Genomic DNA, 15,384 nt, shown 5'->3' with positions numbered 1-15,384 from the left:
GGAGAATGTACTTAACGGAGGGAGGCCAGAGACCGGAAATGGCTTTTTGGAATGAGTTGGCATTGGTCCTCAAAGGCCTCCTTTGTAAGTGGAGGGTTCATGGTGTCAATGGACTTCAGAAACGGTAATCTGCACTTAACCAGCACTTAACTTAAGATCCTACATAAGTAAGCCCCCTTTTGTCAAAAGTCACTTTTGCGCGTGTGTCCCTGACAATTTTATTCCACTCTTTGTGATGATTTTTCTTTGCTGAATGTATGGTCATCAAAGGGTGTGTGTGTGTGTGTGTGTGTGTGTGTGTGTGTGTGTGTGTGTGTGTGTGTGTGTTTTTGCACCGGCCAAATTGAAATTGATTGAAATTGAAAAAGTTGCTTGGAGCAACAACTCGTCCGATAGCGTGAGGAGTTGTCACGTTTATTGAACAAATTATTATGAAGTCCTTCATTTTTTTAAACAATTGTGATGATTTTGTGAGGCATGGCACTCGATCACATCCATGTCTTTGCCTTCTAACATTGTGACAAAATCATTCCACAGTGTTTCCATTTTACAGTCCGTGAGACAGCGCCAGTTTTCCAAGATGCATACCCTGTCTCTTCGACTATTTGTGCTGAAATATTCAATTTAAGGGTTTTTCTTTTGTTTTCCGCCCATGTATTTTGTCAGTTTTGTAAAACAAAAGATGTCTTATTTTGGAAGCTGTATCGGATAGATTTTATTTAAGAAAATCTTGTAATTTTGTAAAGTGGGCCTTATTGAAATATATTTAGTATTTGTCCTCTTTGATTGTAAGGATTTATTTTTTGCTAGATACTGTATGCATCTTTCTCATTAATGCACTCCTGGAGAGTACTTTCCTCTTTTGTTACAGTGCGAGAGATGGCAAGAGGAGAGAGACTTGTCAGAAGCCAGCCTTGTGTCATAGTCATTGAAGAATGAGAGTAATGTACATTTTATCAGGAGTGGGTCTGCTAGGAGTCAACAGTCTTAAGTCATTTGCCATGTGGCGTCCTGTTTTATTAGCGGTTCAGGAATCAGTCAGTCTTCCAGGTTTTTTGCTACTCTGTTTTCCCCCCTCATAAATTCAGGGTTTGTTCATCTTGTGTGCTGTTTGCAAATGCTGCCAAAGAAAAAGATGTTCAGGCCTCAAGACACACACACACACACACACACACACACACGCAAAAACACACACACACACACGCAAAAACACACACACACACGCAAAAACACACACAAAAACACACACAAACACACACACAAAAACACACACACACACACAGAAAAACACACACACACACACACACAGACAAAAACACACACAAAAACACACACAAAAACACACACAAACACACACACAAAAACACACAAACACACACACACAAAAACACACACACAAAAACACACAAACACACACACACAAACACACACAAAAACACACACACACACACAAACACACACAAAAACACACACACACACAGATAAAAACACACACAAAAACACACACAAACACACACACAAAAACACACACACAAACACACACACAAAAACACACACAAAAACACACACACACACACACACACACAAAAACACACACAAACACATACACACAAACACACACACACACACAAAAACACACACAAAAACAAACACACACACACACAAAAACACACACATACTTATAAAGAACTGGATATTCTCCAACACACACCCACTCACACTCCCACACACACAGGGGAATTTTGGCCTGTACAATCAACTAGGGGAGTTGGAAGTGATGTTTTTATATTGCAGTGTGTTTAGAAATGGATAGAAATGCTTCTTAAATGGGGGAAGGAACTGACAGTTGTAACGAAGAGAGAAATGTATGTTATGAAATCAGATCAAAAGGGTTATTATGAGCGTCGCTGCGCCAAGCTTTTCTGTGTCAGTAATACACAGCAAACTGTGCGGGATGCTTTTCTGTCTTAGAGTAATAATACATTTGTGCATGTTTAACCTTACCGCACTCTGCATGTAGGTCTCTCAAAGCTGCCAACTGTACAGCGGACTATGTATTCCAATTAAATAAAAAAGCAACTTGTTTGTAACCATGTTTTTGTGTCCGTGTCGACTATACTTTGCACCTGTACTGTGTATGCCTCTGTGTTACGGGAAAGTGGAAAAGTCCTTTCAACAGTGTTTAGGTCTTTAATTTTTTGTTTAAAGGCCTCTGCATGCTTGGATTTGACAGCGGCACTCCCTAGCACGTGTGAGTGCACTGCACGCGAGTGTGTTTGGGTGAGAGCAACAATTCCATTGCTTTTATATCACCTGCAATTGAGACTTGGCTAAAGAGAGGCTTTTGACAACGTGCAAGATAAGCAAACTAGCAGACAAACACATCAGGTGAGAGGTGGGAAACCACAAACCCTTGTGGAATTCCCAGTCAGCACACTCGCCTTGCTATTAAACAGCACTGCCTGGCTGTGAGAAGGTTTGTTCCCCGACAGTCTTGCATCAAGCAGGTCTAGTAACAGGGTTATAGTGGTGCTGGCGGCTTGGATCAGTACCGTCAGCTGCAAACTTGATGGGTTGGCCTAGTTCAGACTAATTGGTAGCACTTTATTTTAATAGTCCATCTGTCGATGCGCTACAGACCATCAGTAACATTTCAACTATCTACTCACCTTTTAATTGTGTCCTAACACTTATTCTAACCCTAACAACAAATTTGATAGTCCATCTGTAGATGTTCATACTATCTGGACTATCCAAATGAGTGCATTTGACACAAGTTGTGATAGCATGGATATTTCTTATGAGTTCGTCTGCACAAAACTGTTTTTAAAGCTGTTGTAAAAACACCAGTCACGGTAGTTGTATAACCTGAGTGTGAATTAGGCCATTGATTGAACTCTGGGAAAAGTGGGTCACAATACAAAAAAAAAGGTTCCGGGGGACCACTGAGTAGGTTAAGGCCTTGATTCAATCCGTAGTGCTGAAGATCTGCGCTGTAGTAGTGCGATTTAATTTGAAAGGTCATTTCCCATTGAGACGCCATATGAAGTGTTTACGGTAAATGCAGTCTTCGCGAACGAGGGAACGTTGCCTTTAAATTTCAATCACGCTGTAGCGTGGATCTTTAGTGCTACGGATTGAATCTAGCCCTAAATCAAGGCCCGTATCTGCAAAATATCTGAGTAGGATTGCTGATCAGGACCCCACCTGTCGATATAATCGTATCAATTATGATCTGAAAGGCCAACCTGATCCTAGATCATCACTCCTACTTATACACTTTATGGATATGGACCCAGGGGTTAAAAGGTCTCATTCAAGGTCATAATTTGTCAAAAGGTCATGTCCTAGGGAGGGACTTACTTGTGAATTTCTGAGCAGGTTTTCCTACGAGTGTACTGGCATGGGTGACCTAAATAGTATGTGTGAAGTCAAGCACGCAAATCAATCACTCTATGCAAAATGGTAATTATGCAAGTTGGTACGGAGACAGAGAACTCCATTTCAACCACCAAATGTTGAATACGAAAACCTTAACAATTTAGCGATATTTACTAAATTAAACTGCTAAAACAGGTTATGCGGATGTGACTGCAGGTGTTTCAAGTGGTTCCAGAACTAAAATGAACATAAGCTTACATGACTCTTGCAACATGTTAGTGCCTGCCTTTTTGGCATCTACTGCAATGTGATCTCCTAAGGCTTTTCCATAAATTCTACTATCATCCTGACTCGGGTTTGAGTATCAATAGTGTAGGCCACGTGTCAAACTCATTCCACGGAGGGCCGAATGTCTGCGGGTTTTCACTGCTATGTACTTGGAGGTATATACGGTCACTGAATTAGCAAGGAACCACCCTCACATGGTTGTCGAGGTCTTAACGAAAAAAACTAGGCCCCCCCCGTGGAATGAGTTTGATACCTCTAGCTGATTCTTGGAACTGTCACGTGAGAAGAGTCTGGGTACATTTCCACCCAACCTGTGGCATCTGTACAGGCTGCTGTGTGAGTCACATGGCTGTTGGAGATTTGTTCAGACACGCTGAAGGCAGCCTCCTTCAATGCTTTGTGTAACATATCTCGCAAGCAGGGAGACATACACCTGCCATAGGAGAGGAAAGTTCTGAACTCCAATGGAAACAGTTTTGTGTGTGTATAGATAATACAAAGCGCACCAGCCACCCTGAGCCCCATGGTAAACCACACATGGAAATAACCCAGTGCCAACCTTGAGAGCTATTTCAATACATTTCCAACCAAAGTTACTATTGTTAAGTCAAACCTCTGTGGTCCAGTCCTATGCTCAGGGAATATCCCTCTAATATAGAGGTATTGGCACTGAGCTATGTTCCCAAACCTCCCAGTGCAATTTTTCCATTGGTCCATCAGACCCCTACAATGGCTTAAGCTGCCAAAGCCTGTGGCAACCACCACACGCTCCAGGGAGCAGGCCAATGGTCAGAAGGGTCAGGAAGAGGACAGGGAGTCAGCACTACATAAAACACTGAGGCCACCCAGGTCAGAGATGTGTGGCTAGTGGGGAGTCCCAATTATCTCTCCTTCCTCACAAAGTCTGCACTTCCCTATATTGATTTTAAAAAGGAAATTACTGGTATAATAAATATGGCAGAAACTCCCACTAGCCCATGCCTCCAATCCAATGCTTTCAGATTTGTGGGTAGTGAACGAGTGTACACTTCAGAAAGGAGAGATTGTGACCCACACTGTGTGTAGACACTGGTCAGGAAGCTAGTCTCCTCCACTCATAACCACCCGGATTGTGTTAACTAGGGATGAAATGGAAGAAAGCTGAGTGAAACACTGCAGATACCATCTGAACTTGTTCAATAAGAAACTAGTTTTCTTGACGCAAGATGCATTTATTTTTATACCCAAATGACAAAAGTTTCTTTGAAGTATGCAATGACAACAAAATATAAAGTAGCTGTTTAACAAAAACATTCACAACTGGAATTTCTCTCTCAACAATCATCATAGTATGTATGTATGTATGTATGTATGTATGTATGTATGTATCTTTTTGCATTTCAATACAAACTGCTATTTTCTTTACTCCAACCCTACATGGTACAGGTCCTCTTCAGCAGGAGGCATACAACTAACATTAGCCTTAAAAGAATCAATACAACGCACTTGTAGGCTACAACATTGCAGCAACTAGCATTTCAATAGGAAAAAAAAAAAGTTTCAATGGGAGTGAGTGCATTTGTGTTGCTAGATAGCGCACCTGCCCTTTACAAGTACAGTAGGTAGGGAGCAGCGCTTGATCTGCTGCCCTGTTTCTGGATTCCATTGTCTGTTGTTCCTCCTCTTCAGCCCATCCATCTTTATTGCTGGAACAAGGTCAGATATGACACTAGTGTCATCCTACTGGGGTAGGAACTGGCTACCCTGTTCATATAGTAGACCCTGGTTTAGGTCTATCCATCCAAATAGGCCAATTCCCACCCTCAATCCATGACTGATCACACTCTTGCAGCACGGAGGTTGGCTAGCAGAGCCGGAAGGGAGACAACCATCAGACTTCCATTGTAGGTTCCACCTAGCTGCATCAGCTATGAGGACCCACAACGTTGACTTAGTGAGGTGGATGTCGTCATATTAAGGGGACAACAGGCTAAGTAATGTGCTGGCTCGACCTTTGGGAATGTACATTGGGGTTTCACTGTTCTGTCCATATATATTAGCATTGGTGGGATTAAAACAAAAACACATTCTTTACATCGAAAGAGTCTTTGTTAACAGGAGTCACTGACATCACTTGAACATGGAAGGACATTGTAAAGGGGGGTCTAGACGCTGGGGGAGGGCTGAAGGGCGGTGGTGGGCGTGGCCTGTCGGGGGAGGGTGTACATGGCGCCCAGGAACTGGTCTGCGATGCGTCCCGCCTCTCGCAGGCCGCTGAGCAGGGCACCATGCACCGTGGCTGGGTAATTCCGGATAGTGTGCTCCCCAGCAAAGAACAGACGAGGGACAGGCTGCGAAAGGGGGAGGGAGAGAGGAAAAAAAAAAACTAAACCATCAAAACGACAAACTCATCATCCCAAACATAAATTTGAGTGTTCCCGTCAATTAGTGTGTCAACATCAGAGCGACCCTAAAACATCTGTGTCGGGAACCACTCGGTTTGGTCAAATAATTGTGGGTTGGCTAAGGAGGATGAGATTTGCACACATGCTCTGGTGGTTTAGTGAATGGGATTGGCCAAAAAAAAATTCATGAAATGTGCAGAGTGACTTTCTAGCGTGTGGTAATATTCAACATTCTCATTGGTTTAGAGCGATGGGCCGTTTAATGATTGAGATGGGGGTTAGCGTCTTTGTTTATAAGGAAATTGTTTAAATATCAAGGTAACGTATCTTAACGGTGACCAACTCTGTTCTGATATATATATTCATAACATTTGTTGATCAAACCTTCCCTACCGAAGCGCTCATATTATGGGCAGCAGCATGAGACAGTGCAGAGAAGCGGGTGAAATGTTACAGCAGTATTTTCACATGCACAGGCGAGACGTGCTTTGATAATGAAACCAATGGAATATAGAACAAAGTTAGGAATTTTCACACGAGACAGGAGTCAAAATGTTGGGTTTCAGTCAGATTGGGATGATAGATGAGCAAACAAATAAGCTACCACTTCCACCTGTCCAGCCAGAGCTCAATTAACCACATCTACAGACCGATTCAGTGAAACAAAATAAAATCACATTGATTCAGAGAAGTCATGAGTAGGACACGCTGAAGAACAAAATCCACTTGTATAACATGCTAGCAAAATGTTCTGATCAAACTAGAAAATATGATCATTAGCGCTCACCTCCCCAGCCTAATTGTTACCGAATATCCAAACAGAGATTCAGTGAAAAATCAATCCATGTCAGTTTAGTTATCTAGAGTCCCCCACGATTGTCTCAAAGCAGTGCAATGGCACTGTCCCAATCTAAACGGTGCCGAAATGATAATCTTGGAGACCACACACACAAATTGCTTTAAATATTTGGATACGACTTTGGGAATTTCAGTATAAGGAAGAATTTGATACATGCCTTAAATTGCATTAGCCTACTTTACTCCAATATTTTCATCCTTCATCATAACTAAGAGTTTCTCTCTGCACTTTTTCTATCTATGCCCAAAGGCTGTTTCGTCTCCTCACTCTGCTGCCGCCCACATCCGCCGCATTGTCCTCAACACTAGTTTAAATTAATACAGTGCCTTCAGAAAGCATTCATAGCCCTTGACTTTCTCCACACGCAACACCCCATAATGACAAAATGAAAACATGCTTTTAGAAATATTAGCAAATGTATTAAAAATTATTTATTTCTGTATTTCATTTATGTAAGTATTCACACGTCTGAGTCAATACATGTTAGAATCCCCTTTCGCAGCAATTACAGCTATGAGTCTTTCTGGGTAAGTCTAAGAGCTTTGCACATAATATTTTCTAAATTCTTCAAGCTCTGTCAAATTAGTTGTTGATCATTGCTAGACAACCATTTACAAGTCTTGCCATAGCTTTTCAAGCAGACTAACTAGGCCACTCAGGATCATTCAATGTCTTCTTGGTAAGCAACTCTAGTGTAGATTTGGCCTTGTGTTCTAGGTTATTGTCCTGCTGAAACGTGAATTAATCTCCCAGTGTCTGGTGGAAAACAGAACCAAGTTTTCCTCTTGGATTTTGCCTGTGCTTAGCACCATTCCATTTTTTTTTTATCCTGAATAACTTGATGCAGTCGCCACTATGCTTGAAAATATGGAGAGAGTGGTACTGAGTAACGTGTTGTATTGGATTTACCCCAAACATAACACTTTGCATTCAGGAAAAAAAGTTAATTGCTTTACCACATTTTCTGCAGTATTACTTTAGTGCCTTGTGGCAAACAGGATGCATGTTTCAGAATATTCGCATTCTGTACAGGTTCCTTTTTTTCACACTCTGTCAAATGGGTTAGTATTGTGAAGTAACTACAATGTTGTTGATCCATCCTCAGTTTTCTCCGATCACAGCCATTAAACTCTGCAACTCTTTAAGTCACCATTGGCTTCAGAGTGAAATCCCTGAACGGTTTCTTTCCTCTCCGGCAACTGAGTTAGGAAGGACACCTGTATCTTTGTAGTGACTGGGTGTATTGATACACCATCCAAAGTGTAATTAATAACTTCACCATGCTCAAAGGTATATTCAATGTCTACCTTTGCAAGGCATTGGAAAACCTCCCTGGTCTTTGTGGTTGAATCTGTTTGAAATTCACTGCTCGACTGAGGGACCTACAGATAATTGTATGTGTGGGGTACAGAGATGAGGTAGTCATTCAAAAATCATGTTAAAACATTTTTATTGCACACATCCCATTCAACTTGTGGCTTGTTAAGCAAATTTGTTGTCCTGAACTTTGGGGGTTGAATAGTTGCCTCCAGACATTTCAGCGTTTCATTAATAAATTTGTAGAAATTTCATAATTCCACATTGACATTATGGGGTATTGTGTGTAGGCCAGTTTTTATTTAACTGACTTGCCTAGTTAAATAAAGGTAAGAACAAATTCTTATTTTCAATGACGGCCTAGGAACAGTGGGTTAACTGCCTTGTTCAGGGGCAGAACGACAGATTTGTACCTTGTCAGCTCGGGAATTCGAACTTGCAACCTTTCAGTTACTAGCCCAACGCTCTAACCACTAGGCTACCCTGCCGCCAATGACAAAACATATCAGTTTAATCCATTTTAAATTCAGGCTGTAACACAGCAAAATGTGGAAAAAGGGGTGTCAATACTTTCTGAAGGCACTGTATAGCCAACTGTTTTCTCAAAATGTTCGGGGTCATTTAATTTTTGTGATGTCGGACTAGGACTCAGACTTCAGCTCACTGGGATTGGGTAGGGAAAGCATAGAATTTTCAGTTCTGATGCGACCCGAATGCAGTTTAGAGTTCTCGTGTGCAGTCCGGCAGTGTCAATGATGGGTGTGCTTTGAATTTATGACGACTTTGTGTGAAATAACAACGTTAGGCTAAAGGCTTCCATGGGATAACCTGTTCGAGATTAGGTGCTATTACATTTTTGGCCAATTTGCTGCTGCGCATGTTGTGTATTTTGTGAAATTGCATTAGTGCAACATTGGGGGAATTATGATGTTTTCCCCCCAGGTCTTGTCATAACATTTTTTGTGGAAATGTGAAGTGGTCCCAGGATCCTGGTTACCGGTGTTAATCCCTAATATGTAGTGGATAGAGTACCGTTTCCCGGGCAGACTTAGAAGTGATTTCTGGTCCAGGACTAGCCTAATGGAGATTCTCCACAGCATGCTTATTGACCCAGGACTATGTTTAATGTGTATCCCGGAAACTGTCTCGTAAAGTAATGTATCACAGTGGTCAGATGTGTTACCTGAGACGCTCCGGGGATGGCGGGGCCAGGGGTGATGGGCTGGGCCATGAGGTCATAGTCGTTACCAGAGGAGCCGGCCGCCACGTACGAGTAGGAGCCCCGCGCCCAAGGGTCAGCACGCCAACGCGTCACCACCGTTTCCTTGGGCTGCCGTGACAAACAGCAGTGAGTTTCCATGCCGATATCAGATTCCAGTAAACATGGTTGGTAAACACTAAACAGTTCCAAAGCTAACCAACATGAATAACTACATATGATTACCATAATTTCCGGACTATTGATCACACCTGAATATAAGCCGCACCCACTGAATTTAAAAATATTATTTTGAACATAAATAAGCCGCACATGTCTATAAGCCGCAGGTGCCTACCGGTACATTGAAACAAATGAACTTTACACAGGCTTTAACGAAACACGGCTTGTAACAAAAAATTTGCAGTAAACAGTGACCAATAACTTTCTTGGTAGGCTACTATCTTCCTCCTCCTGTGCACTGAAGTCATCTCCTTTCAAAAAAAATTGAAAGCGGGGAAAAATCCATATATTAGCCGCGTCATTGTTTAAGCCGCGAGGTTCAAAACGTGGGAAAAAAGTTGCGGCTTATAGTCCGGAAATTACGGTAGCTTACATGACACCTTTTTTCATGATGTATTTGACTGGTGGTTTGAGAGGACTCATAGAAACATAACAAAAATTCTGATTCAAGTCAATATTCCGTGACGGGTGGACCAGCAGCCATATTGAGTGTAATTCTATGTCCAAAGATAGCCAATTCGCACATGCCTGAGGTACTGCACTGCTTCCAAAGATGCCTTTGAGGATGGCGAGGCAGCGTCCGACGATGACATCGTCACTGATGTTCTCCATGATGCCAGCCGCCTCTCCTGCCATCAGTGCCAGCAGTATGGGGGCTGGGAGGGGAAACACATTGATGAAATTCAGAGGCATAGGTGAATGAAATTCTGTCCCAAGTCAAAATGGGTGACTTCATCCAAAATGCCACCACGTCTCGATCTCAATTGCTTACAAATCCAGCCTCTCCTTGCATCCTCCCTTTTATCTGCACTGTGGGCAACTTCACAATTGAAAACTACATGGTGGAAGAAGCTCATCATTAGGCCGTCTTTCACCTGGTCGGTTCTTTCCGATCAGTGCAATGAAGGAGATGAAAGGTCGGACATTTAAAACTAAGAAAATAGGAGTTTTTCCCCAAGCCACGGTGCTTCTTCATTGCTTACTCTGTAGTTTTAGGCTGGGTATCTGTAAAGCACTTAAACAACTGCTGATGTAAAAAGGGCTTTTTAAACTACACTTGATTGAGAAAGATCCCAATTGCCACAGTGTTGAGAGAATTGCCTGGTTCACTGTGCTCACCTTTGTAGAGGTTCCAGAAGAGGAAGAGTTCTCCCCTGCTGGCTGTAGTGCTGCCCACATGGCCAAACAGGTTCACACTAGGGTCCCAGAAGACACGGTCAAAGCACAGCACCACCTAGTGACGGGAGGGACACACAACATCAGCACAAGTGATTCAATACACACCAAAAACACATACTAATCTAGTCAGGGCAGTTTCCCAGGCAAAGTTTGGAGTTGGGCAATAAGTCTGGTTTGATGGCCTGTGGCGAGGTAACAAAACAGGTCAGAGCATGGAGACTGGGAGAGCAGGAGGAATTCTGAGCTCTGGGCCTTTCTGATGATGCTAGTGATCTGGCACTGCTCACTATATGGAAAGAACCCTGAAGGAGTCAGATGAATCAGAAGAGAACTGTTTCATAAAGAGACACCCGAGGGAAAGATGGAACTTGACCAAACGTGAGAAGCCTGAGCAACTGCATTTCATCATTGCACTAAACACAGAATTAGAACTGAATTATATAATCTCTATGATTCCAACTGTATTCGTCTAATTTGTTTAAGACCCACTTCCCACAAAAATATTTTCATATTACAAAATGCTGTCATTAGATGGGTGTTTTGCTGACAAAAAGGTTGTGGAGTTTAGGCTCCATTCAATTGTATCCAGAGGCAGCGCTCCCTCTGGTGGCCACGAGGCACCACAAACAGCTCCCGCATTGCATAATGATGCAGCATTTTCTGCTGCAGCCGAATTAGGAGATAGAAACTCTGCAGTAGATGATGCACATTGGGGCTCAGTGAGAAGAGAGAGGGGGAGGGAGAGAGAAAGTGGAGGATGGATGCTGATCTGATTACTAACAGATTGACAAAACCCTCACTCACCCACCCGTACACACTCCCTCCCAGGGCTGATATAAAGCAGGATAAAAATGCTATTTTGGGGAGAGAGGTAACCTTGTTTTTTTGCACTGTGTATGTACAAAACACTTGGGCTGATTCATGCTTGACGCAAAGTGGTGCCTCGGGATGCTAATTCAGATGCTCATGTAAATTGACAGGGTGAGTGAAATACATGTCTTGACAGCGGGAAAGCTCTCTCTGATTTTACTTTGCTTCCTAGTTGTTTACTAACAAGTGAGCCAAGAGGCTTTTTTTTTTTTTTTTAGACATCGATTTGTACAGCAGCAAGACTCAAGTCTTACATATCTCAATCCACATGGATAAAACACCAAAAATAACAGACAGCGTGGCAAAGCCAAGTGGAGGGGTGATCCGTACCTTGTTGAGGTTGCCAAAGCCCATCCTCTGGATAGCTGCGGTCTTCCACTCGGGCAGGGGGGGAACAAACTGTACGGCGGGGGGCTGTTGCTTCATGACACCCAGGGGTAGGGTGCACAGCACCGCGTCACACTTGTAAATGAACGTCTGAGTGGTAGAGCGTGTGTTCACCGCAATCACCTCACAGCCTGGAGAGCGAGAGACATACACGCAATTAGTCAAACAACAAAACACACACAAAAAAGGTCCCCACAAAACAAATATGTGCACCAGATGCAATTCAATGCTTGGTAAATTTTGTGTTGAAGAAGGCCCTTTATAATAAAGCCATAATATTTGCCATGTGGCATAGGCAACAGTTCAGCAGAGGCATTTTAGGGTTACCACACATGGGATTGTTGTTGTTGCAGGGTCCGGGAAAAAAAATAAAATAAAAATCAGCCTTTAAAAAAAAAAAAAAAAACATTTTATTACATTTAAGTCATTTAGCAGACGCTCTTATCCAGAGCGACTTACAAATTGGTGCATTCACCTTATTTTATGCAATACTACGTCATTTACATGACAAAAGACATTAGCTGAATACTTATTAATACAACACAAATGACCGGCTACTCCGACAATCTGGTCTTGAATTCAAACAAATAGCCCAGGGCAAAGAAGCGACACATATTGTACAATATTAAGGGGCAATATAAAAACGCAACAATTTCAAAGATTTTACTAGGTTACAGTTCATATAAGGAAATCAGTCAATTAAAATACATTCATTAGGCACTAATCTACAGATTTCACATATGCATCTGTTGGTCACAGATACCTTAAAAAGAAATAGGTAGGGTGTAGATATGAAAACCAGTCAGTATCTGGTGCGACCACCATTCGCCTCATGCAATGAGACATCTCCTTCGCATAGAGTTGATCAGGATGTTGATTGTGGCCTGTGGAATGTTGTCTCACTCAATGACGGTGCGAAGTTGCTGGATATTGGCGGGAACTGGAAAACGCTGTCCTATAAGTCGATCCAAAGCATCCCAAAGAGGCTCAATGGGACATTTTCAGCTTCCAGGAATTGTGTACAGCTCCTTGCGACATGGGGCAGTGCATTATCCCAATGAAACATGAGGTGATGGCAGTGTATGAATGGCCGACAATGGACCTCGTCACGGTATCTCTGTGTATTGAAATTGTCATCGATAAAATGCATGCAATTGTGTTCGTTGTCCGTAGCTTACGCCTGCCGACACCATAACCCCACCACCACGGGGCGCACTGTTCACAACATTGGTAGCAGCAAACCGCTCGCCCACACAAATGGACTGTGGATGTGAGGCCAGTTGAATGTACTGACAAATTCTCTGAGAAAGTTAGAGGCTTATGACAACATTCAATTATCTGGCAACAGCTCCGGTGGAAATTCCTGCAGTAGGCATTCCAGTTGCGCACTCCCTCAAAACTTGAGACATTCGTGTGTGTTGTGACAAAACTGCACATTTTAGAGTGTCCTTTTATAGTCCCAAGCACAAGGTGCACCTAAGTAATAATCATGCCGTTTAACCAGTTTCTTGATATGCCACGTCAGGTGAGTGGATTATCTTGGCAAAGGAGAAATACTCAAAAACAGGGATGTTAACAAATTTCTGCAATCTGTTATTTCAGCTCATGAAACATGGGACCAACACTTAACATGTTGTATTTATATATTTTTATTCAGTGTGTGCGTTAATATAAAAACATAAAAAGCAGAAATACCTTAAGTATTCAATTTGTGGTAAATTCAATTGATTGGACAGGCACACACCGTTATATATAAATAAAAAGGTCCCACAGTTGACAGTGCCCGTCAGAGCAAAAATCAAGCAATGAGGTCGAAGGAATTGTCCGTAGAGCTCGGAGACAGGAGTGTCGAGAGACAGATCTGACGGAGGGTACCAAAAGGTTTCAGCGCATTAAAAAAAGGTCAAAGAACACGGTGGTCTCCATTTTTAAATTGAAGAAGTTTAGAACCACTAAGACTCTCCTAGAGCTGACCGCCAGGCCAAACTGAGCAATCGGGGGAGAAGGGCCTTGGTCAGGGAGGTGACCAAGAATCCAATGGTCACTCTGACAGAGCTCCAGAGTTCCTCTGTGGAGATGGGAAAACCTTCCAGAAGGACAAACATCTCTGCAGCACTCCACCAATCAAGCCTTTATGGTAGAGTGGCCAGACAGAAGCCACTCAGTAACAGACAACAGCCCGCTTGGAGTTTGCCAAAAGGCACCTAAAAGACTCAGCCCATTAGAAACAAGACTCTTGGTCTGGTGAAACCAAGATTGAACTCTGGCATGAATGCCAAGTGTCACGTCTGGAAGAAACCAGGAACCATCCCTACAGTGAAGCATGGTGGTGGCAGCATCATGCTGTGGGGATGTTTAACCTGTTGGGGCTAGGGGGCAGTATTTACACGGCCGGATAAAAAAACGTACCCGATTTAATCTGGTTACTAATCCTACCCAGTAACTAGAATATGCATATACTTATTATATATGGATAGAAAACACCCTAAAGTTTCTAAAACAGTTTGAATGGTGTCTGTGTATAACAGAACTCATTTGGCAGGCAAAAACCTGAGAGATTCCTTTACAGGAAGTGGCCTGTCTGAGCATTTATTTGCTTTCTTTGACATCTCTTCCAAAAACTGAGGATCTCTGCTGTTACGTGACACTTCCCACGTCTCCAATGGGCTCTCAGAGCCCGGGAAAAACCTGAATGACGCAATTCAAAGCCCTGGCTGAAACACAGGAGCGCTTTTGCTAAGTGGTCTATCAGCACACAAAAGGCTTAGGCGCGTGCACTGCCCGCCCCCGCCTTTCTGTTTTTCCCTCTATTTACAGACAGGCAGATTCACAGGCAGATTCCCGGTCGGAATATTATCGCTTTTCTACGAGATAAATTGCATAAAAATTGATTTTAAACAGCGGTTGACATCCTCCGAAGTACGGTAATGGAATATTTAGAATTTTTTTGTCACGTTATGCGCCATGCGAGCGACCGTGATTTACCATTCTGATAGTGTCTAGAACTCACGAACAAAACGTCGCTGATGGAACATAACGATGGATTATTTGGGACCAAACCTACATTTGTTATTGAAGTAGAAGTCCTGGGAATGCATTCTGACGAAGAACAGGAAAGGTAAGACCATTTTTCTTATAGGAAATATGATTTTGGTGAAGGCTAAACTTGCCGGGTGTCTAAATAGCTAGCCCGTGATGGCTGGGCTATGTACTTAGCACATTTTGCAATATTCTTCATCCGAAAAGCCATTTTAAAATCGGACATATCGAGTGCAGAG

General features: G+C 42.7%; 1 protein-coding gene across 7 annotated transcripts in view; it reads right to left on the bottom strand.

Moving 5' to 3' along the window:
• Positions 1–4,859: 4,859 nt before the first annotated feature.
• LOC115162572 (lysine-specific histone demethylase 1A) overlaps positions 4,860–15,384 on the bottom strand; it is a 29,385-nt gene continuing 18,860 nt past the window's right edge. For 5 of the 7 annotated variants that reach the window (XM_029714007.1, XM_029714009.1, XM_029714008.1 and 2 more), the window contains exons 17-21: positions 12,050–12,237; positions 10,790–10,904; positions 10,199–10,326; positions 9,413–9,559; positions 4,860–5,999 (exon numbers count right to left, since the gene is read on the bottom strand). In XM_029714007.1, coding sequence (XP_029569867.1) covers positions 5,814–5,999; positions 9,413–9,559; positions 10,199–10,326; positions 10,790–10,904; positions 12,050–12,237 — 764 coding nt within the window. In that variant the 3' untranslated portion in view covers positions 4,860–5,813. Of the gene's footprint in view, positions 6,000–9,412; positions 9,560–10,198; positions 10,327–10,789; positions 10,905–11,919; positions 12,238–15,384 lie in introns of those variants that run through there. The other 2 variants (XR_003869579.1, XM_029714012.1) reach the window with 2 other exon arrangements.

This window comes from Salmo trutta, chromosome 25 (assembly GCF_901001165.1).
Source record: "Salmo trutta chromosome 25, fSalTru1.1, whole genome shotgun sequence".
In the NCBI taxonomy this organism is placed as follows: Eukaryota; Metazoa; Chordata; class Actinopteri; order Salmoniformes; family Salmonidae; genus Salmo; species Salmo trutta.
Note: the sequence above shows the minus strand (reverse complement) of the source record. Positions and strands in the feature narration are given on the sequence as shown.